Source organism: Notothenia rossii (genome assembly GCF_949606895.1).
Source record: "Notothenia rossii genome assembly, chromosome: 7".
In the NCBI taxonomy this organism is placed as follows: domain Eukaryota; kingdom Metazoa; phylum Chordata; class Actinopteri; order Perciformes; family Nototheniidae; genus Notothenia; species Notothenia rossii.
The window spans coordinates 899,264-921,905 of record NC_136905.1 but is presented as its reverse complement, the minus strand read 5'-3'; the positions used below and the strand labels follow the sequence as shown (position 1 = coordinate 921,905).

Below are 22,642 nucleotides of genomic sequence, written 5' to 3'. Positions count from 1 at the left end.
CAGACGCACATTCAGGACGTCCGCTGGCGCATCATAAACACGTGGGATAGTGAGAGTGCAGTCTCTTCTCCTAAGTCCTTTTGAATTCTCCTATCCACTATCCCTTAACCCGTGACCTTTCACTCAGAGGTCAAGGGATAGACGATAGGTTTAGAACTTAAACTGTAAAAACTGTTGCTTTGGTAAAACTTAAATAATATCTGTCAAGTGATTCCAAGCAATTTTAAGAGTTTAGTCAACTTTTGCATTTTTTGAGTTGGGTTAACTCACTAATGTGATTTGTTTCTGCATATGAAAAGATGAGATGAGCCTAAAGCCCAGATATTAAGTGTAACCAATGCAAATAACAATCTGCTAAGAACCACACGAGAATAAAGTAAATTATAAAACACAATCGAGTTGCTGGAACCGATATACGACAAACTCTTCCTGATTTCAAACCAACCCTTTAAATATTTGATAGCTTAGAAACAGTGCAGATTAAACACATAAATAAAAAAGGGAACGTTATGGACATGTTAATACATTTTATTATTTCAAAACAGTTGTCATAAAAGAGTAACAAGTTTGTTTCAGAGCACAACACATGAACATACATGGAGACACATGGTTATTACTTGATGGATATAACTGCATCTGGCTCGTGGGCAGCGTATCACTTCATGCTGTGCATCACGAGCTTGTTGCACTTCGACCTCTGCTGTTCCCTGTAAATACAAACCAAACACTACATTGAGTACAAATCAGGACACACCATGTGTTTTCCTCAAACATCAAATCCATCTTGAAATCATAACGAGCCCGTTTACATTAGCTGTTAACAGAGGTGCTATCCACTTGCGTCAGAAGGGGTTTAAGCCATAAACAAAAGGCTGGTTTGCAAGAAAATGAACCACATGGTCATGAGATTGAGATAGTTCATAAAACGACTTCTTTGTAACCCCACCTCATGCTCAGAGATGTACATAAAGTGGCACATGGGTCCAAGAATAAAAAGAACAGACGATTATTTCAACTTGTATCTTGATAAGTGAGAGCGCAGGCCAGGTTCCATGATGGAGTCGATAATGTTTTAAAATATCACTTTGAGTGGTGACATGCTGCAGAGTTTACATCTCCATCCCATCTGTGATTCAGAAAATAGAAATGGGTACATTTACCTGATGCTCATTACATTAGTATGTAAACATAACACGTCTTGAATTCACCTCTGAAACAACAACTAGTCTGACACACTCAAGGGCTCACCTGGTGTGAACCTGAAGTCCATAGCTGGAGGCAAAACGTCTTCAAGAGGAGGTGTGGCTGTTTTCTGGGGAGGCAAATAAAAGAACAAAATAGTTACATGATGACAATGTAACAATCATTTCAGGAGAATTCATTAAAACTAGGGCTGTCAGTCGATTCAAATAGTTAATCGCGATTAATCGCAAATTAATCGCACATTTTGTATCTGTTCTAAATGTACCTTAGAGGAATATTTTTCAAGTTTTTAATACTCTTATCAACATATGAGTGGACAAATATGCTTTATGCTAATTTTATTATCATTTGAACAATGACAAATGTTCTCATGAATATTAAACACAACAACCTCTGAACATTCGCCTCAATTCAATCTGTGTGTGTGTGTGTGTGTGTGTGTGTGTGTGTGTGTGTGTGTGTGTGTGTGTGTGTGTGTGTGTGTGTCGAGTTTCAGCCCCCCGCCGCCGGCAAGCGACAACGCACGCCGCCGTGTGTAGGGGCCAATACATAACCGCTGGGTTATAAAGTAGTAGGGAATATTTTTAACGGAGGTATTTTACCGCACAACATGCACGGCAGCAGAGCCTCTGAGCGCCGCGGCCGCATCACGGTGCCCGGCCAACGTTTAGAGCGGCATAGGGGAACAGTTTGCGGAGTTGATTCTTAATATGTATTCTTAACTCAACCACTTTTAACAGAATTGCGTCGGTAAGCACTTGATGCAAACTTTGCCCAACAACTTTGCGCGAAGAAATAGACTACATGAGCACGATAGGGCTGAGTCTAACTTGAACAGCAGTAATGGCGCTGGCATGCATTAAAATGTCGATGTTTCGATGTATCAAAACAGTGAATACGAGAAAAATAAATAACACTTGCTAGTTAAAAAGCAGTAATTAATAACTCAGGAGGTATGCTTACTTGTTTTACGATGATTTGAAGAGGATCACGTGTCCAACTGCTGAAGAACCGCTGCAAAGAGGACCAGGAAGTCTCACACCGCGGTATTCTCGTTTGAGGGCGTGGCATGACCGTGGCGTTGACAAAAGCACTTTTATTACGTTTTCTAAAACTTATTTTTAAAGAAAGTTCAGAAAATGTGACATTAATTTACAAATTAATGAGTTCTTAAAACATGTTCTCATTGTTGCTTAAGTGTTACTTATTTAAACGCACATTGAAAAGAAAACTAATTTTAGGGCAAGTAAATTAAATTAAAAACTTGAGTTTTGTTGACTTCACCATATTTTTTTTTTACAGTATACTGTTTATGTATATATATATATATATATAAGTACACTGTAAAAACAGTTCCGAAACTGTTTTTACAGTGTACTTCTCAAACCGTCTGGAAGATTTGAACTGAGACATTATATACTGTAAAAAAAGATCCTAATTTTACAGGAAGTAACACATTTTTATAGTAATTATCATGTTTTTTTAAATAACTTGCAAAATCCTGTAAAATGACAGATATGAACTATAAATTAACAACCCAAAGCATTATTAACTATTTTGACGATAACAACAAATAACATTTATTTCATTTTTTTTTTAAAGTAAATTTAGTATATAATATTTACAGTATATTTGCACCTTCAGAAAATACAGATGTACGTGAAATAAAAATTATTATCTGTAATTAAATATGTAACTCGTAATATAAAAGTGTATTACTATTATAAGACTTTAAGATATTTCTTTGTAATTTTAAGGTAAACATAAAACTGTAAAAAAAAGTGTCAAATAAAGAAGACGTACAAATATCAGAAAATATTGAAATGTGCATCCCAGTTTCTCCGAGTCCAAACATGTGCTTTTAAAAGTCCACAGATATTGACTTTAATATAAAACAGAGGGAAGAAGCAGATCTTCAGATTAGAGAGAAACTTTGCTCTGTTTCTTTGCAATGTTTTTAGTTTTGTAATATTACTGTATTTTTTCTCTCATGTCCTTTATATAATATGTTGCACTGTTGGAGGAGCTCGGGACCTCAGATGTTCATTACCATAACGACACTGTAGCTGCTGTGCACATGATAATATAACGCTTGAATGATTGCATTGAGTCTGAATGGGGACATCTGCTGGTCTACTCTTGGTATTGCATACACGTAGACGGCATTGGATATTTTAGTACTAACAGTGAGTGGAGCAGGAATGTCGTGTTTCTGTGTTGGTCCCTGAAGGCAGCATCTCCCTCCTCCAACGTTGACACAAACATCTTTCTCAGCTCATTAACTGGTCAAATAAATATGTGTGTTATAAACGTCCCAGGTCCTCTACAGTCTGCACTGCTTCTTCCTATATAATAATAAATCAACAAACGTCATGTAATTGTATTATTTTATTGAAAAACAAAAAAGGAAACCCTACAGAGAACGGGCACCGAGATGTAATCCTGTTCACTGATGATCTGCAGAGCTGGGCGTCATTGATCCACTTCAGCGAGGTGGTGATGGATGATTGAAATGTTAACGAGCCCCGCTTCAGTTTATCTGATTCACAGAACTCACACTAAACCACAGCTGTTTCCTCCACTGCGTGAAAGAAGGGCGGCTAATCCAACGAACCAAACCATCCTTTACTAAAGCAACCAGTGAGTATCTGTGTCACCATAAAGAATCTAACTCCGAACAACAAGGAGCAGATATATTCACTTCAAGCAAGTCAGACCACAGTTAGTAGGCTTGTTTGAGACGCGTTGCGGATCGCCTCGAAAGTAGACGAGAATAGCCGATCGCAGCCGGGGGAGGTCTCAAAAAGCTTGCCAGAAGTCGGACAGCTCCGAGTCGGCTTCTTCTTCTTCTTCTACTTCTTCGCCTTCTTCTTCTTCTTCTCTCGGTTTTTTGGCAGATTGCAAACCACTTTGAGGTGCATACCGCCACCTCCGGAGTCGGCTTGACTCGGTTTGCATTATAAAGAATGCACACATGTGTTTAATTGTTAATGTCAGATATGTACTAAGTAAATACATTTGTTCCTGCTCAAGATTAGATTCAACTTTATTGTTATTGCACAGATTACAGGTACTGAGACAACGAAATGCAGTTTAGCTTCCAACCAGGCAGCTTTACAAGCAGTAAAGTGAAAAGTAATGTACACAATCTACAGAATAAAATATAGAATGAATTAAATGATGAATAAACAGTGAGGGGTGTGAATACACTAGATATACACAGCAGCCTGAGAGCAGTATGAACAGTGTGTATGAATACACTAGATACACACAGCAGCCTGAGAACAGTATGAACAGTGTGTTTGAATACACTAGATACACACAGCAGCCTGTGAGCAGTATGAACAGTGTGTTTGAATACACTAGATACACACAGCAGCCTGAGAGCAGTATGAACAGTGTGTATGAATACACTAGATACACACAGCAGCCTGTGAGCAGTATGAACAGTGTGTATGAATACACTAGATACACACAGCAGCCTGAGAGCAGTATGAACAGTGTGTATGAATACACTAGATACACACAGCAGCCTGAGAGCAGTATGAACAGTGTGTATGAATACACTAGATACACACAGCAGCCTGTGAGCAGTATGAACAGTGTGTATGAATATGCTAAGATATATAAAGTATAAAAACGGTAAGCAGTGCAAGTATAGTATAACATATATAGATATTAATTTCATGATAAACATTGTGGAACAATGATGAAAAATATGAATGGAAGTGGCGACGTAAAACTGACACAAAACAACAACAACATTTTGCCGAGCCAATTGGAGAGCTTCATCAGCAGCACGGGGTAAAACCACCAATGAGCGCTCAGCTCGAGATACCAGCGAGTCCTTTTCCATCAAGCATTTCGCCTCCGCAGCCCGTGGAGAGGAACTGCGGCGCCTCGCCGGGTTATGGCTAGAAAGGATCCGTCTAGTGTAAATATGACGTCACGTTCTCGTTGTAACTCTCGTTGTAATCGGAGCGGCTCGGAAACACATCTACAGCAGTAACATGATGTAACATACACATTAATGCACCAGCAATATTAATAGAGAAACATCAGACATAATAGTAAAACACTGAAAGGGAACATTGTATTGCACCAGGAGCTATCTTGGGACTTTTACTGCGACAACGTTGACTTGCCTGTGAATAAAAAACAAACCATAGTGTTGGTGATCTACAGTGTTATCATTCTTCTCTGAACACCAGCAAGACCGCTAACACCCTATTTCAACAATCACACTCCCTGTCATTGACATCATTAATAGATAGTTTAGCTTCTCATCATCCTTTGCTGTGGCCCACTGATGTTAACGATCGTAACTGAAAGGCTGCCTGCCAAACGTAAACATTCAGCCACGTGACATTCAGCCAAACTCTCGCGAGAGTTTTACACAAGACGGATCCTTTCTAGCCATAACCGCCTCGCCGCGCCTCGCTCTCAAGGCTGCGGCCGTCTTTGTCCCGCGAGATTTCAACGTCTCATGTGAGCGAGCCTCCAGAGCAAGTCGGACAAAATGACTAACCATCATGCAACGCACGAGCAAGACGTTGATCGAGATTGCGCAGGTCTGCGCAGGTCTCGCTTGTCTCAAACAAGCCTACTGCTGCTGGATCAGAGGTTTAACATCCATGTTCTTGTAGATATTACTGTGTGTATGTCTTACAAAGGATGCCCACTAGGGGTGTAACGGTATCCGTATTCGTCCCGTACCGTCACGGTTCGGACGTCACGATGCGGCACATGCAGTCACCCGTGAATACGCCTTTTTTTATGAGTGGGAAAAAAGTCTGTCACTCAGGGCAGTAATACACTATATATAATCCAGGGGGCGGTATTGCGCCTAAAAGCCAGCTGCCCGTAAATAACAAATGAAGAACAAGAACAAAACACAACAAAACGAACACAATACATGAAGAAGAAAAGTTAGTAGCTATGGCGAGTTTACACAACACACAGGAGTTAGAACCCACCTGCTTCTTTTAGATCAGCTGTGTGGGAACATTTCGGGTTCCCTGTGGACTACAATAACGATGGGGTGCGAGTGGTGGATCGGACAAGGACGGTGTGTCGGCGTTGTTCGACAGCGGTGCGGTATGCTAATGGTAACACGTCGTTCAGACATGCTCAATCACCTCCGAGTCAGTCTCAGTCCCCAGCGAGAGGGTTTTCTCGACGGCAGGTGACATGGTTACCGCCAACAGATCTGCCCTCACTACTGACAACGTAGACAAACTCATCTTTTTGAAGAAAAACTTGAAAATAGATTAAAGCTTGAGTACCTTTATTCAGGCATAATGGCCTCACACACTCACAAGTTAATTACACATGTTAGACATTGCTCCTAAAGGTACAGATTTTATTTTGTTTTATATTTATCATTGTATTTATTTAATATTTTGACATCAGGAGATGTTACAGTTCTGTATTGGCTTTCATTGATTGAAACACTTTCTTATTATTTATTTTAATATTTTCAAGACATTCTTTTTAGTTGTACAGCTTATTTAACCTTTTTGTTTGACATCAGACATTATAAATAATATGGCCATCTGAGTGTGTGTGTTACTGTTTGTGGTTTGTTTTTAACTGTGTAGTACATTTAATGATTCCAAATGTTGGAGTTCCTTATTTTCACACCAAAACTTGCACTACTCTTAAAAATAAATAACAGCAAAAAAAATTATGCATTTGGCACTTTTTTATTGTTGTACCGAAGCGTGACCCCCAAACCGAGGTATGAACCGAACCGTGACTTCTGTGAACCGTTACACCTCTAATGCCCACACAGAACAAGATGTATATTTCAATCCTCTAAGCTCTTCATATTTATCATTCAAACCTAAGACTCATCAAACATCGTAAAGAACTGAAACGAATAACTGAAGCAGGAAAAGCATTTAGAGTTTACAGTGAAGTATAGAGACAGCAGCTGCTCACACACAGCCTGGATAAACACTGGATATCCACCTGGATGTAACCAATCATTGGATACTTACTGCAGTGATATGTCTCAGTTACTTAACCCTAGCTGATGTGGTGAGCAGCTTCTCATTTCTCCACCAGCTCTGAAGACACATCCTGTGGTCGTGGAAAGGATCGGTTTCAGAAGGGTCAAATGATCGGCCTGCATCAAGCAAAGAACACCACTAAGCTGCTGAAAGGTTAAGAACTGTCCAACGCATTCAAACCACATCAATGAATCCAGATTGACCCTGTTCCAGAGTGACGGGGCATCAGGGTGAGAAGAGAGGCTCACAGCTCCTCCAGGAAGTCTGCAGGCTGAAACAGGAAGCAGACGTTAAGCAGCCGTTCAGTCGGCGGGAGAACATTTGATTAACTCCAACCATCAGAGTGAAATCCAACAGCAGTCCATCAGGCGTGCTGGATCCTCCCTCCAGTGCTTTAATATTGAATATAAGCAGATCAATGCTGCCTCTAACAACTGTTTTCATCCTCAGCCTTTTTCATTATTCATATTGAAAATATTGAAAGGTGCATCCCAGTCTCTCCGAGTCCAACGAGGTGCTTTGACAAGTCCACAGATCTTCACTTTAATATGAAACAGAGGGAAGAAGCTGATCTTCAGATTAGAGAGAAACTCTGCATTGCTCTTTCATCATTTCATTATGGATTCACGGACTGACTGAGAGCTGATATTTATTAAATATTGATTTAGAAATGGACTCGATACATTCCCAGCTGTAGATCGGACACCTTGTTAATATTGTGGTAGAGCTTTGTCCTCAGTCTGGTGGAGCTGCTGTGTGTTTTAGGAACCAGCAGATGGCGCTGCAGACTCGTTGGAAGCAACTTGAAGAAAAGATTGTTTCATTTAAATGATGGAAATTCAGTGTTAGAATAAAAACTACTTGTTAATAAAGAGACAGTAAAACCTGCTTCAGGCTAAAAGAGAGAGACACGAAGCAGTTTGAAACGTCCTCTGTCCGTCACAGTTTTAATGTGTTTAGGGGAAGAGGTTCATTTATTTCATTAAATGTGTTCAAAGAAGTGCAAAAGGAGGAACTGATGACATCGTTTTCATCACGGACACGTTCCTGTTTCTCTGCAACTTCACTTTTTCTCCTGAGAATTTATTCTGAGGTTCTCTTTTCTCTGAAGCAGCTCCTTACGTCACCAGCTTTAAAGAGTCAATGCTTCATCAGCAGAGAGGGGGAGCAACTACGTGCATTCACTGACTACTGAACCTATGTGCTATACTGAAGTACAATACTGAGGTACTTGTACTTTACTTGAGTTTTTAAATGTTATGCTACTGTGTACTTCTCCTCCACTACAGTTCAGAGGTACATGGTGTACTTCTACTCTCTACAGTTCAGAGGTACATGGTGTACTTCTCCTCCACTACAGTCCAGAGGTACATGGTGTACTTCTACTCACTACAGTTCAGATGTACATGGTGTACTTCTCCTCCACTACAGTCCAGAGGTACATGGTGTACTTCTACTCCACTACAGTTCAGAGATACATGGTGTACTTCTACTCACTACAGTTCAGAGGTACATGGTGTACTTCTACTCACTACAGTTCAGAGGTACATGGTGTACTTCTACTCCACTACAGTTCAGAGGTACATGGTGTACTTCTACTCACTACAGTTCAGAGGTACATGGTGTACTTCTACTCCTCTACAGTTCAGAGGTACATGGTGTACTTCTACTCACTACAGTTCAGAGGTACATGGTGTACTTCTACTCACTACAGTTCAGAGGTACATGGTGTACTTTCTACTCCTCTACAGTTCAGAGGTACATGGTGTACTTCTACTCACTACAGTTCAGAGGTACATGGTGTACTTCTACTCTCTACAGTTCAGAGGTACATGGTGTACTTCTACTCTCTACAGTTCAGAGGTACATGGTGTACTTCTACTCCACTACAGTTCAGAGGTACATGGTGTACTTCTACTCCACTACAGTTCAGAGGTACATGGTGTACTTCTACTCTCTACAGTTCAGAGGTACATGGTGTACTTCTACTCTCTACAGTTCAGAGGTACATGGTGTACTTCTACTCCACTACAGTTCAGAGGTACATGGTGTACTTCTACTGCACTACAGTTCAGAGGTACATGGTGTACTTCTACTCTCTACAGTTCAGAGGTACATGGTGTACTTCTACTGTACTACAGTTCAGAGGTACATGGTGTACTTCTACTCCTCTACAGTTCAGAGGTACATGGTGTACTTCTACTCACTACAGTTCAGAGGTACATGGTGTACTTCTACTCCTCTACAGTTCAGAGGTACATGGTGTACTTCTACTGTACTACAGTTCAGAGGTACATGGTGTACTTCTACTCCTCTACAGTTCAGAGGTACATGGTGTACTTCTACTCCACTACAGTTCAGAGGTACATGGTGTACTTCTACTGTACTACAGTTCAGAGGTACATGGTGTACTTCTACTGCACTACTGTTCAGAGGTACATGGTGTACTTCTACTCTCTACAGTTCAGAGGTACATGGTGTACTTCTACTCACTCCATGTATTTAATCCCTTTAGTTACTTCACAGATGTGGATGAATGATGTGAAATATAATCAAGTGTTGAACCAGACTTTAGTTCCACCTGGAGTAAATCCACCAGCTACCCTGCAGTATACAAAGTCATTCAAACTAGCTGCTCCTTTACCAGCTTTGAGAACACTTTCATGATCAATCATTATAAAACATATCATATCTATTATTCTGAAATGGACCAATCTGCACAATGACTACTTTTACTGTCTTTCACTATATTTTGATGAGAATACTTTTCTACTTTCACTTGAGGAATATTTTGAATGCAGGTTTTTTTTTTACTGTAACAGAGTATTCCTACACTCTGAGTACTTATACTTTTACTCAAGTACAAGATCTGAGTACTTCTACTTTTACTCAAGTACAAGGTCTGAGTACTTCTACTTTTACTCAAGTACAAGATCTGAGTACTTCTACTTTTACTCAAGTACAAGATCTGAGTACTTCTACTTTTACTCAAGTACAAGGTCTGAGTACTTCTACTTTTACTACAAGATCTGAGTACTTCTACTTTTATTCAAGTACAAGATCTGAGTACTACTACTTTTATTCAAGTACAAGATCTGAGTACTTCTACTTTTACTCAAGTACAAGACCTGAGTACTTCTACTTTTACTCAAGAACAAGATCTGAGTACTTCTACTTTTACTACAAGATCTGAGTACTTCTACTTTTATTCAAGTACAAGACCTGAGTACTACTCTTACTGAAGATGTGAGTACTTCTCCCTCTGGTCTTCAGGAACTAACTACTAACAGGAAGTGATGATGGCAGCGCTCAGAGAGACTCCATGAAGACGTGCAGGTTAAATATTAAATATAAAGTATTCATAAAATAAGATGATCTCACCGGCTCAGGAACGTCCTCCAGCTTCTTCCTAACACACATCCTGTGAAGACAGATTATCAACAGTTGCTGGGTAGAATATAATCAGCAGTTTTTATTATGTGTGTGTGTGTGTGTGTGTGTGTGTGTGTGTGTGTGTGTGTGTGTGTGTGTGTGTGTGTGTGTGTGTGTGTGTGTGTGTGTGTGTGTGTGTTCCCAGTGACCTTCTGATGAGGATGGCTGTCACTGTGAGGATGAGCACAGTGTGCAGAGTGAAGAGAACCAGACGAACAACCAGCATGGGGTCCGTAGGTATTCCTGGGAAACAGATCGATGAACAGAAAGATGGAGAACAGTAAGTCAACAACTACTTCTCCCAGCATGCTTTTCAACAACAATCACTGAGCTGTCTGACTTACGCTGCCATCTTTAAATCAATCCTTTATTTGAACATGTTGTACAAGTTCAGTCAAATAAATGTCATTCACTACCACCAACAGCTGAGAATTATGGGTATTGTAGTATTTGGACCTGTTCTACAAACGGTCCATTTTTTTTTGGAGAAATAAGAATGACAGTTTTCTGTGTTGGACCCTGAAGGCATCATCTTCCTGGTCAAGCTAATGTTGGGCTATAAAGGAACTACAGCACGGTCACATGACTTCACGTCACCACCGCTAAGCTAAAGGCGGCTAATGTTGGGCTATAAAGGAACTACAGCACGGTCACATGACTTCACGTCACCACCGCTAAGCTAAAGGAGGCTAATGTTGGGCTATAAAGGAACTACAGCACGGTCACATGACTTCACGTCACCACCGCTAAGCTAAAGGAGGCTAATGTTGGGCTATAAAGGAACTACAGCACGGTCACATGACTTCACGTCACCACCGCTAAGCTAAAGGAGGCTAATGTTGGGCTATAAAGGAACTACAGCACGGTCACATGACTTCACGTCACCACCGCTAAGCTAAAGGCGGCTAATGTTGGGCTGTAAAGGAACTACAGCACGGTCACATGACTTCACCTCACCACCGCTAAGCTAAAGGAGGCTAATGTTGGAGTATAAAGGAACTACAGCACGGTCACATGACTTCACGTCACCACCGCTAAGCTAAAGGAGGCTAATGTTGGGCTATAAAGGAACTACAGCACGGTCACATGACTTCACGTCACCACCGCTAAGCTAAAGGAGGCTAATGTTGGGCTATAAAGGAACTACAGCACGGTCACATGACTTCACGTCACCACCGCTAAGCTAAAGGCGGCTAATGTTGGGCTGTAAAGGAACTACAGCACGGTCACATGACTTCACGTCACCACCGCTAAGCTAAAGGAGGCAAATGTTGGAGTATAAAGGAACTACAGCACGGTCACATGAATTCACGTCACCACCGCTAAGCTAAAGGCGGCTAATGTTGGACTATAAAGTAACTACAGCACGGTCACATGACTTTACCACCGCTAAGCTAAAGGAGGCTAATGTTGGGCTATAAAGGAACTACAGCACGGTCACATGACTTCATGTCATCACCGCTAAGCTAAAGGCGGCTAATGTTGGACTATAAAGGAACTACAGCACGGTCACATGACTTTACCATCGCTAAGCTAAAGGAGGCTAATGTTGGGCTATAAAGGAACTACAGCACGGTCACATGACTTCATGTCATCACCGCTAAGCTAAAGGCGGCTAATGTTGGGCTATAAAGGAACTACAGCACGGTCACATGACTTTACCACCGCTAAGCTAAAGGAGGCTAATGTTGGGCTATAAAGGAACTACAGCACGGTCACATGACTTCACGTCACCACCGCTAAGCTAAAGGAGGCTAATGTTGGGCTATAAAGGAACTACAGCACGGTCACATGACTTCATGTCATCACCGCTAAGCTAAAGGAGGCTAATGTTGGACTATAAAGGAACTACAGCACGGTCACATGACTTTACCACCGCTAAGCTAAAGGCGGCTAATGTTGGGCTGTAAAGGAACTACAGCACGGTCACATGACTTCACGTCACCACCGCTAAGCTAAAGGAGGCTAATGTTGGGCTATAAAGGAACTACAGCACGGTCACATGACTTCACGTCACCACCGCTAAGCTAAAGGCGGCTAATGTTGGACTATAAAGGAACTACAGCACGGTCACATGACTTCACGTCACCACCGCTAAGCTAAAGGAGGCTAATGTTGGGCTATAAAGGAACTACAGCACGGTCACATGACTTCATGTCATCACCGCTAAGCTAAAGGTGGCTAATGTGGTGGCTAATGGGCTGTAAAGGAACTACAGCACGGTCACATGACTTCAAGTCACCACCGCTAAGCTAAAGGAGGCTAATGTTGGAGTATAAAGGAACTACAGCACGGTCACATGACTTCACGTCACCACCGCTAAGCTAAAGGCGGCTAATGTTGGGCTGTAAAGGAACTACAGCACGGTCACATGACTTCACGTCACCACCGCTAAGCTAAAGGCGGCTAATGTTGGGCTCTAAAGGAACTACAGCACGGTCACATGACTTCACGTCACCACCGCTAAGCTAAAGGCGGCTAATGTTGGGCTCTAAAGGAACTACAGCACGGTCACATGACTTCACGTCACCACCGCTAAGCTAAAGGTGGCTAATGTTGGGCTGTAAAGGAACTACAGCACGGTCACATGACTTCACGTCACCACCGCTAAGCTAAAGGTGGCTAATGTTGGGCTATAAAGGAACTACAGCACGGTCACATGACTTCACGTCTCCACCGCTAAGCTAAAGGTGGCTAATGTTGGGCTATAAAGGAACTACAGCACGGTCACATGACTTCACGTCACCACCGCTAAGCTAAAGGTGGCTAATGTTGGGCTATAAAGGAACTACAGCACGGTCACATGACTTCACGTCACCACCGCTAAGCTAAAGGCGGCTAATGTTGGGCTCTAAAGGAACTACAGCACGGTCACATGACTTCACGTCACCACCGCTAAGCTAAAGGAGGCTAATGTTGGGCTATAAAGAAACTACAGCACAGTCACATGACTTCACGTCACCACCGCTAAGGTAAAGATTGCTAATGTTGGGCGTGATTACGTTTCGTTGTCTCATTTAGACACCGCCCTTTTTAAAAGTCATCAGTGGGGTATTTACTGACGTATTTTATCTGGTAGAACGAACCATTAAAATCTTATTATATTTGAGAATAAATCATTATTTTTCTCAAACAAACTGATGAACCAAACCTCCGTCTGCAGCCATCACATGCAGTCTGTACGGCAGAGACTCTGTTCGGGAGTCGTTCTTCAAAGCACAGGTGTAGTTCCCAGAATCCTTTGCAGTCAGAGCGCTGAGCCTGAGGGCGGGGCCAGACTGAGGGAGGGCGTGGCCGTCTCTGGACCAGGTGACCTCCAGCTGGTGGAAAGTGCAGCGTGCAGAGCAGAGCAGAGAGGCTGCACCGTCTGGTCCACTGGAGCTCTTGATCTGCATTGGATCCCCATCTAAAGGACAGTCAAGAGGTTCCATTGACTTGCAGTCTCTAGACTTCAGATGGCACTTTATTACTCCTGACTTTCCTTGTAATCACAATTAAACAATTACTACATCAGCATCATTACAGGGGCTGAAGTGAAACAAGGCCATCAGTCATCCTTTATAACGTTGATAGTGCAGTGATGTTACAATGAAATCAGACTTAAGAGCAAACCTTTGAGCGCGAGATCATTTGTGTTAACGTAATTAATGATCTTTAATAAAGTGCAATGAACCCCAAATAACCATAACTTTCATCAAATCAAGGTATGAAAAGAATGCTTCCAGGATATCTCCATCATGAAGGCAAAGAGTAAATTCCTGCTGTGAGCTCTGTTTGTGAAGGCTAGGCTAACATCGTAGCTGCTGCATGAACACTCAAAATGACGTCTTCTAAACTCGGCCTAACTACAGCGGAGATGTCATTGTTTACATGTTACGTGTTCCCCGTGTGTTTCCCCTGTAGCTCCTCCCCCTCCAGGTGAGCTGCACCTGGAGGGGGAGGAGCTAAAGTTCAGCAGCAGAAGAGGGAAGAGCATTTCACTGACTGTCCTTCATTTTATTTCTATTCTAACCTTTTATATATCACCATATTGTATTCAATATGCTCTTAGATAACCTTTTATTTGTTTTGTTATGTTCTCCTCATAGCACTGTGAAGCGCCTTGAGATGACGCTGTCTTTAAAGTGTGCTATGAATGAAATGTATTATTATCATTAAGAGGCGTCTGTCGTTGGGACTGCTGTGGTTCTGCCGCTCAGCCTAAGATGTTTGTTCACTTGTTGAATTGAAATAACTCCAGCGGATTTGATTATTTAAAGGTGTCTTCTGTCTTGTATCTGAGTCAATGGTGGATGTTTGTGTTAGCCCCATAGGGCCACCTGAGGGTGGGGCGTAGCAGGACATCAATCTATAGGTCAGACTATATTAGAACGAATAGGAACATTTGGTTGAAGAGATGCAGAAGGGTAAAAAACACTAACAATAGAATAATACATGTAGACAAATATATTTAGTTAATTCACGCTGTCTGCATCGTTGCTGTTACCCGGTCAGGATTATGAATGTTAATGCTCATTAATAATAAGTGTTAGCATAGCAACACGATGCTCTTACCACTGACTGTGACTCTCACTCCTGGTTGGCCAGTAAAATGTCCTCTGCGGTCATTAGCTTCCACTCTGAAGCGAAGAGTTGCATTGTCTCTCTCCTGTAGATCTGAGATCTGTAGAGAGCAGTCTCCCTGCTTGTCTCCCAGGTATCTGTAGCGAGGGTTGTTCCTCTCTGAGTTCCTCTCTGATTCGCTGTCGTACACAGACGGAGTTGCGCCCTGACAAATAAGATGGTTCTGGCACCAGACGACTCTCTGGATCTCTATCAGAACTTCTCTTCCTTCTTCATCCCTCCCAGACTTCAGTGTTGAGAAGGTGCAGGGGAGGGTGACCTTTGACCCTTTCACGCCACAAAGCGGAGCTGGATAGTTCACACTACGTGTATCCAAAGCACCTGGAGACACACCTGGTTGCAGAACAAGGAAAACATACTTCAGTTTCTTCAATCTGTCTGAGTGTGAAGGCTTGAGAGATGTGTGGTTTGATCTCATGCCAACAGGACGACCGGAGAGACAGACGAGTGTTTGGACCGAGAGCCGGTTGGACTGTCGGCTAAACAGTGTGGTAGAAATACAAACGATGACCGGAGCTCACCATGTGTGTGGTATTATCAGAGAGCCTCACAGTCCCATACGGTGAAGCCCAGAGATTAGATGATGACATCCTAAAACCAAGATGGTGATGGGTATATAGGGTGTGAAGTTTCTGAGTGAAAAGCCCAAGACGTACAGAGACCTGACTATACCTCAGACGCTGTGTGTCTCCTCACAGGTACACTGAGGTCTTTCAGCACTGCTTTTACTTTTGTGTTTCTAGTTCAGAACAAAGAACCTGAAGGATGTGTCTGTGTCCTGTGAGGGGACATATACTGTACACGCATCATGCAGGACAAAATAAATATACATAGAAGGAAGTGTATTAGCATAATGTTGAGCAGCCGACGCACAAAGGGAAGTGAGAGTGAAGGAAAGATAAGTTTAGATGAAGAAGTTCTCTGGTTATTTACAACATCACAAGTACTCAGTTACTCTACAGCCAAATACATGGGTCGGATTTAGACCGACAGAGGAGGCAAATATTAATTCTGATAAGATTTGAATTTCTGTTGTTGAATTTTCATTTGACCAAAAGATTCAACAGATTTCATTTTTTTGATTTACATTTTTTGTTTTTTTAAGGACAAGCTGAAAGCAGGTATTACTGAATGGGAACACAGGGTACAGGCATGGGTCTGTACCATGTACTCCCATTCAATGGACTACAAAAAGACCCAAAAGGACTACAAATACATCTAAAACACTGCAAACAGACCCACAATGAGCACGAAGAGACTCCTCGGCAGGGGGTTCTTCATGTGTGTGAGCAGGTCTGACCCCCCCCCTCCCCCCTGCATAATAGAGATCAGTGGTTCTTCATGTCTGTTAGCAGGTCTGACCCCCCCCCCCCCCCTGCATGACAGAGATCAGTGGTTCTTCATGTCTGTGAGCAGGTCTGACCCCCCCCCCCCCCCCCCCCCCCCTGCATGACAGAGATCAGTCTAACCGTATAGAAACCCTGACAGCAGCCTACCTGCCAGCAGGACCATGAAGCCCAGGAGGATGTTTCTGTCTGCCATCCTTCGTCTCTCAGGGACTCTCTCCGACTGGCCCGACAGACGGGCGGTTGTGAAATATGTTTCAGTAAAACTTCTTGGGTCACTTTCTGACTTCCTGCTCTCGTCCTCTTTCTGAGAACTGGTCTCTCACCCCATCAGTGAACACATCCACAGCGCGGCGGGCACTTCCCCAAACACACACGACCACAGGGGTTAATAATACAAGGGTTGGTCCTGACGGACAAACCCGGACCACCCCCCCCCCCCCCCCCATACCCCAAAATATAGGGGTTTTTGCTGCTCTGCTGCACCGCGATGAGGGTCTAACTTCAGCAGCTAGATTACCTATGGTGCGTTCATTAATAGTAACTGTGCGGAGTCACTGTGGCACAGACTGGAGCGCTGGTGAACAGCCGTTAGAACAGTTCAGGTGGTGAACAGCTGTTAGAACAGTTCAGGTGGTGAACAGCTGTTAGAACAGTTCAGGCGGTGAACAGCTGTTAGAACAGCTCAGGTGCTGAACAGCTTTTAGAACAGTTCAGCTGGTGAACAGCTGTTAGAACAGCTCAGGTGGTGAACAGCTGTTAGAACAGTTCAGGTGGTGAACAGCTGTTAGAACAGTTCAGCTGGTGAACAGCTGTTAGAACAGCTCAGGTGGTGAACAGTTGTTAGAACAGCTCAGGTGGTGAACAGCTGTTAGAACAGTTCAGGTGGTGAACAGCTGTTAGAACAGTTCAGGTGGTGAACAGCTGTTAGAACAGCTCAGGTGGTGAACAGCTGTTAGAACAGCTCAGGTGCTGAACAGCTGTTAGAACAGTTCAGGTGGTGAACAGCTGTTAGAACAGCTCAGGTGCTGAACAGCTTTTAGAACAGTTCAGCTGGTGAACAGCCGTTAGAACAGCTCAGGTGCTGAACAGCTGTTAGAACAGTTCAGGTGGTGAACAGCTGTTAGAACAGTTCAGGTGGTGAACAGCTGTTAGAACAGTTCAGGTGGTGAACAGCTGTTAGAACAGCTCAGGTGGTGAACAGTTGTTAGAACAGCTCAGGTGGTGAACAGTTGTTAGAACAGCTCAGGTGGTGAACAGCTGTTAGAACAGCTCAGGTGGTGAACAGCTGTTAGAACAGCTCAGGTGGTGAACAGCTGTTAGAACAGTTCAGCTGGTGAACAGCTGTTAGAACAGCTCAGGTGGTGAACAGCTGTTAGAACAGCTCAGGTGGTGAACAGCTGTTAGAACAGCTCAGGTGGTGAACAGCTGTTAGAACAGTTCAGCTGGTGAACAGCTGTTAGAACAGCTCAGGTGGTGAACAGCTGTTAGAACAGCTCAGGTGGTGAACAGCTGTTAGAACAGTTCAGCTGGTGAACAGCTGTTAGAACAGCTCAGCTGGTGAACAGCTGTTAGAACAGTTCAGCTGGTGAACAGCTGTTAGAACAGCTCAGGTGGTGAACAGCTGTTAGAACAGCTCAGGTGGTGAACAGCTGTTAGAACAGTTCAGGTGCTGAACAGCTGTTAGAACAGCTCAGGTGCTGAACAGCTGTTAGAACAGCTCAGGTGCTGAACAGCTGTTAGAACAGCTCAGGTGATGAACAGCTGTTAGAACAGTTCAGGTGGTGAACAGCTGTTAGAACAGCTCAGGTGGTGAACAGCTGTTAGAACAGCTCAGGTGGTGAACAGCTGTTAGAACAGCTCAGGTGCTGAACAGCTGTTAGAACAGCTCAGGTGATGAACAGCTGTTAGAACAGTTCAGGTGCTGAACAGCTGTTAGAACAGCTCACGTGCTGAACAGCTGTTAGAACAGCTCAGGTGATGAACAGCTGTTAGAACAGTTCAGGTGGTGAACAGCTGTTAGAACAGCTCAGATATTCAGAGCAGAGCTCCTGTCGGAGCGGCAGAGCGTGACGGGCAGGGAAAAGCAGTGGCGAGCCGTGACTTTTATACCTAGGCCCTCTGACCCCCCTTTTTCTCAAAAAAAAGAAAAAAGAAGAGTTATTACATCTCAGCGTAGACTTCAGCGGAATATCAAAACAGCGGCCCAGGGTGCAAAACGCATCAATGACAGCGACCCTCTACCACACAGAACAACACCATTTATATAAACACCTATCATGACAGGGCACCCACAGCCAAGTAACAATTACAAATTAATGAAGTCGGCACGGCGGCCCACATTGAAAATGACTCAGGCCTACCTCTGATGATCAAATCACTGAAACACAAAGTCCTCCTGTCCTTCTGGATGAAGCACTTGATGGCGGGTCATTCAGCTGATCCTTTGTCCCTCCAGTTTATCATTGGAACTCAATCTTGAAAATGACTCGGTTCATAATTTTGCAACGATGTCATCACTATCACTGAAGTGAGCCATCATGAACGAACGTATGCTAATCAGCTACTTCCGCCTATCTTGACCCGTTGTTATAACTCATGCATAGACCTCACAGCGGGCGGAACTTTTCATAAAGTCTGCGACATAAAAGCCCGCCCATTTAGAGAGAAGACATGATTGGTCAATTGTACTGTCATCTGACATTACTCTCTCGTTCAGTTACTAAAGCGGGCCCTAAGTGAATCTACAGCAGGACCACCAATCTGCTCATAGACAAGCTTCTTTCATTTAACCCTTCACATTCTAACATAAACTGAACAGGCAGATTTGAAGGCTTTCCTTGGAAATGTTATTTTAAATACAATTAAATCAAGTTATTTTGATAAAACTAATGAAAAAAAAAAAGTTTTTAAATATTATTTTGTCTTAGTCCCTCAAAGAGGGTTTAGATACTGACGGCTCGTCACTGGTGAAAATTGTTTCTGTCGCAATATTTAAGGAATTGTTGAGCTAGCTAACTAGCATACATTCTCACTATCTGCTAACGTTAGCTTTAGCCTTCGTTTTCTAATAGTTTATTTCACAGGCTATAAACAGAGGTGGTACTTGAGTAAAAGTAGAAGTACTCAGATCTTGTACTAGAGTAAAGTAGAAGTACCAGAGTGTAGGAATACTCTGTTACAGTAAATATAGCAATATTCAGATTTTATCTCTAAATATTCCCACTTTTAAGGTTAATAAGTTAAATATGAAATACATCACTCAATTCAGCAAGACATGAATTATAAAACTGAACAGATATACTAATAAATTATAAATATAACATTTACAGGAAACCTAAATGTGGAATTTAAGAAAGTAATTTTTAAATATAAAAAGAAAACAAACACTTTATTCTTGGAAATGTTCAATAGCTCGTGATACAGTGAAGGGCCACCAAAGCACTGTTGGTTACACTTCACTTATTTTAAAACCAATAAACTGCACTTTTGAACCTTTATTTTACTTTCTATCCCACGGTCTTTGAACGTTACCTGCTCAGGGAAAACAGACACAGCTTTCTGTCTCCTTCTAGAATGTTTCTTAATAAGCACAGTCCCTTATAAATAGTTATCAGGTACATTTATTGTATTAAATTAGAGATCTGAGAGTCAGCCCCTGCAGCTGCGTCTCCCGGCCAGCAGGGGGCAGACAAACCTTCCCTCGGCATGTTTTCATATCTAGTTAGTTTAGAGATTCTGCTCTGATTTAAAGCAGCAACCTTTCCATCGCTGTGAGCTCCCTCTCTGCCGTGGACATGCCGTAGAAGAGGCTGCTGCCCTTTGATCACTTTCAATGTTCTGATCTGATGCTTTTTGAAACATCTGTGCGACCTTCTCTTTGTGTTTCAATCCTGTAAAGAAAAGACTCTTTAGTGATTGATGTGAACACTCGTCATATACCTGAAAGTGTTAACCTTCTACTCCCTACTCTAAGAAGTAGAAGCCTAACAATTCATGACGATTCAAAACAATAACACATTAGTAAAAAACAAAAGTATGTTGACCGGGAGTTTCATCGCATCCAAAAGTGACTTTTCTTTAAAAAGGGAAACATTAATGGTTTTTATTTCCTCTAAGTATATAAATCCATAATACAGATAACATGTGTTTACCTTCATATAGGCTAAAATAAAAGGGGGAAAACGTAATACAAATATATAAATGTGGGAAAAGTGATTTTATAGTATGTCAGAAAAAAAGAAAAAAAAAGATTAAAGGAGGGGTGATTCAGAAACCAGCTCGAGTGCGCTAGAATTTGAAAATACACAACTGGAAAAAATCTGCCTCTTCCTCACAGAGCCCCTCCTCCAACACACACGAACGCGCACATGACCAATGAGGGCAGAGATCAGTTTGTGCACAGATGGAAGGCTGACAGGCAGGTAGGCCATCCAGTTACTTTAGCCGGCTCAGATGATTGGTCGTGCTTTTTACAGCGCCACGGCTTCAACAGATGATATTTTTTTATGGATTTATCGTCAAAGCTCTTCAGATATTCATTGCTATCGGGATGTTAAGAGCATTCCATGGAATATAACAACAAGTGTATCTCGAGCCGGTTTCTCAAACTTACCTACCCCACCTTTAAATGTTCAAATAACATTAAATACATCAGCGTATAGTCTGTCGGAAAAAATATATAAATGTAAAATGTTTTAAAAAAGGAAACATGAGAACATGCTGTTTGTGAGAGGGACTTTAAATAATCAATAATATTATAGATCGCTGTTTAAATTGATATTATGACGGCTAAATAAAGAGAGTTGATAGCAGTCAGCAGAGATGAAAACGTTTCTTAAACAGCCACGGTGTAGATGAGAGTAACACCTACGTCACTTCCGGGTGAAAATTAAGGCCCCGCTCACTTTTGGGGGAAAACAACGCTGTCATCTGAATGGCGGTCAATACACATTCTGAAGTTTTTGCCAATAGATCAGAATTTTTGAAAAACGTGGATTTGTGGATCTTCAAAGAGCCCGATTACAATTTGTTTGAAACATCTGTGTGGCAAACTATTACATTAAGTCATTTGAAATCGACGATCGGGCTCAATATATGGTTAAATTAAAATCAGTAGGCGAGGCTGTAACTTCTCCAGCTGTTACTCTCATGAGCGAGGCAGAACATAATTGTTTTAACATGCCAAAAAGCTGCTGTGTGGTTTATTGAACCTCAAACATTAAAACAAATCCAGAGTTACGTGTTTCTGAACTTCATCTAAGAAGAAAGGACAGTAACAGAAGAGCTCTGTGGCTTCAAGCTTGATCGCCGTTCAAATGACAGCGCTGGTTTCCCCAAAAGTGGGCGGAGCCGTAAAGTCACGTAGATGTTACTCTCATCTATGGACATCGATCGCCTGCTGCTATATTTAACCATATATCGAGCCCGATCGTCGATTTCCAATGATTTCATGTAACTGTTTGCCTGACTGGCCATCATGATCGGGCTCTTTGAAGATCCACAAATCCACGGTTTTCTTACATTTCTGATCGGATTGGCAACAACTTCAGAATTTGTATTGAGCGCCATTCAAATGACAGCTTTGTTTTCCCCCAAAAGTGGGCGGAGCCATAATTTTTGCCCGGAAGTGACGCATGTGTTACTCTCATGTAGTCTGGGAAAAAAGTAAAACATATAATAGTTTGTAAAAGTGATATCATAGCATGTTGGAAAAGGTTTACATTTTTCTTTATAAAATGCAAAAGATAAATGAATATAAGTCAAAGCATGATGAAACATTTTAATACAAATTGATCAGTTACAGTTTAGTCAACACACTCTCACTCCATAAACGTCCAGGAGCGACGTTTGGTCAGGGTCCCGTGGCGTGCAGTTGTGACGCTCCTAGGCTCCTTCAGCTTCATAAAGGGACGCAAGTAGCTTTCAACTGATTGCAATGTATTCCCATCTGCGGCGGGATTTGACGCTCATGGAAGCACGGCCTTCGTTTGTGTCGGCTGCTCTTAAAGGCAATGTGAGCGT

The 22,642-nt window shown here is 42.3% G+C and overlaps 1 protein-coding gene and 1 long non-coding RNA gene across 2 annotated transcripts; both read right to left on the bottom strand.

Annotated features, from left to right (window-relative positions):
- Positions 1 to 507: 507 nt before the first annotated feature.
- LOC307013020 lies at positions 508 to 2,303 on the bottom strand. The gene is made up of 3 exons (XR_013800820.1): positions 2,167 to 2,303; positions 1,249 to 1,312; positions 508 to 707 (listed from the first exon to the last, which is right to left on the bottom strand). It is a non-coding gene; the product is annotated as an uncharacterized lncRNA (long non-coding RNA).
- Positions 2,304 to 7,197: 4,894 nt separating this feature from the next.
- LOC307045500 (sialoadhesin-like) lies at positions 7,198 to 16,920 on the bottom strand. The gene is made up of 6 exons (XM_079691183.1): positions 16,769 to 16,920; positions 15,204 to 15,605; positions 13,801 to 14,055; positions 10,799 to 10,892; positions 10,599 to 10,638; positions 7,198 to 7,488 (listed from the first exon to the last, which is right to left on the bottom strand). Exons 1-6 carry the CDS (start codon positions 16,812 to 16,814, stop codon positions 7,462 to 7,464), a joined length of 864 nt encoding a protein of 287 aa, XP_079547309.1. The 5' UTR covers positions 16,815 to 16,920; the 3' UTR covers positions 7,198 to 7,461.
- Between the last annotated feature and the right edge of the window lie 5,722 nt (positions 16,921 to 22,642).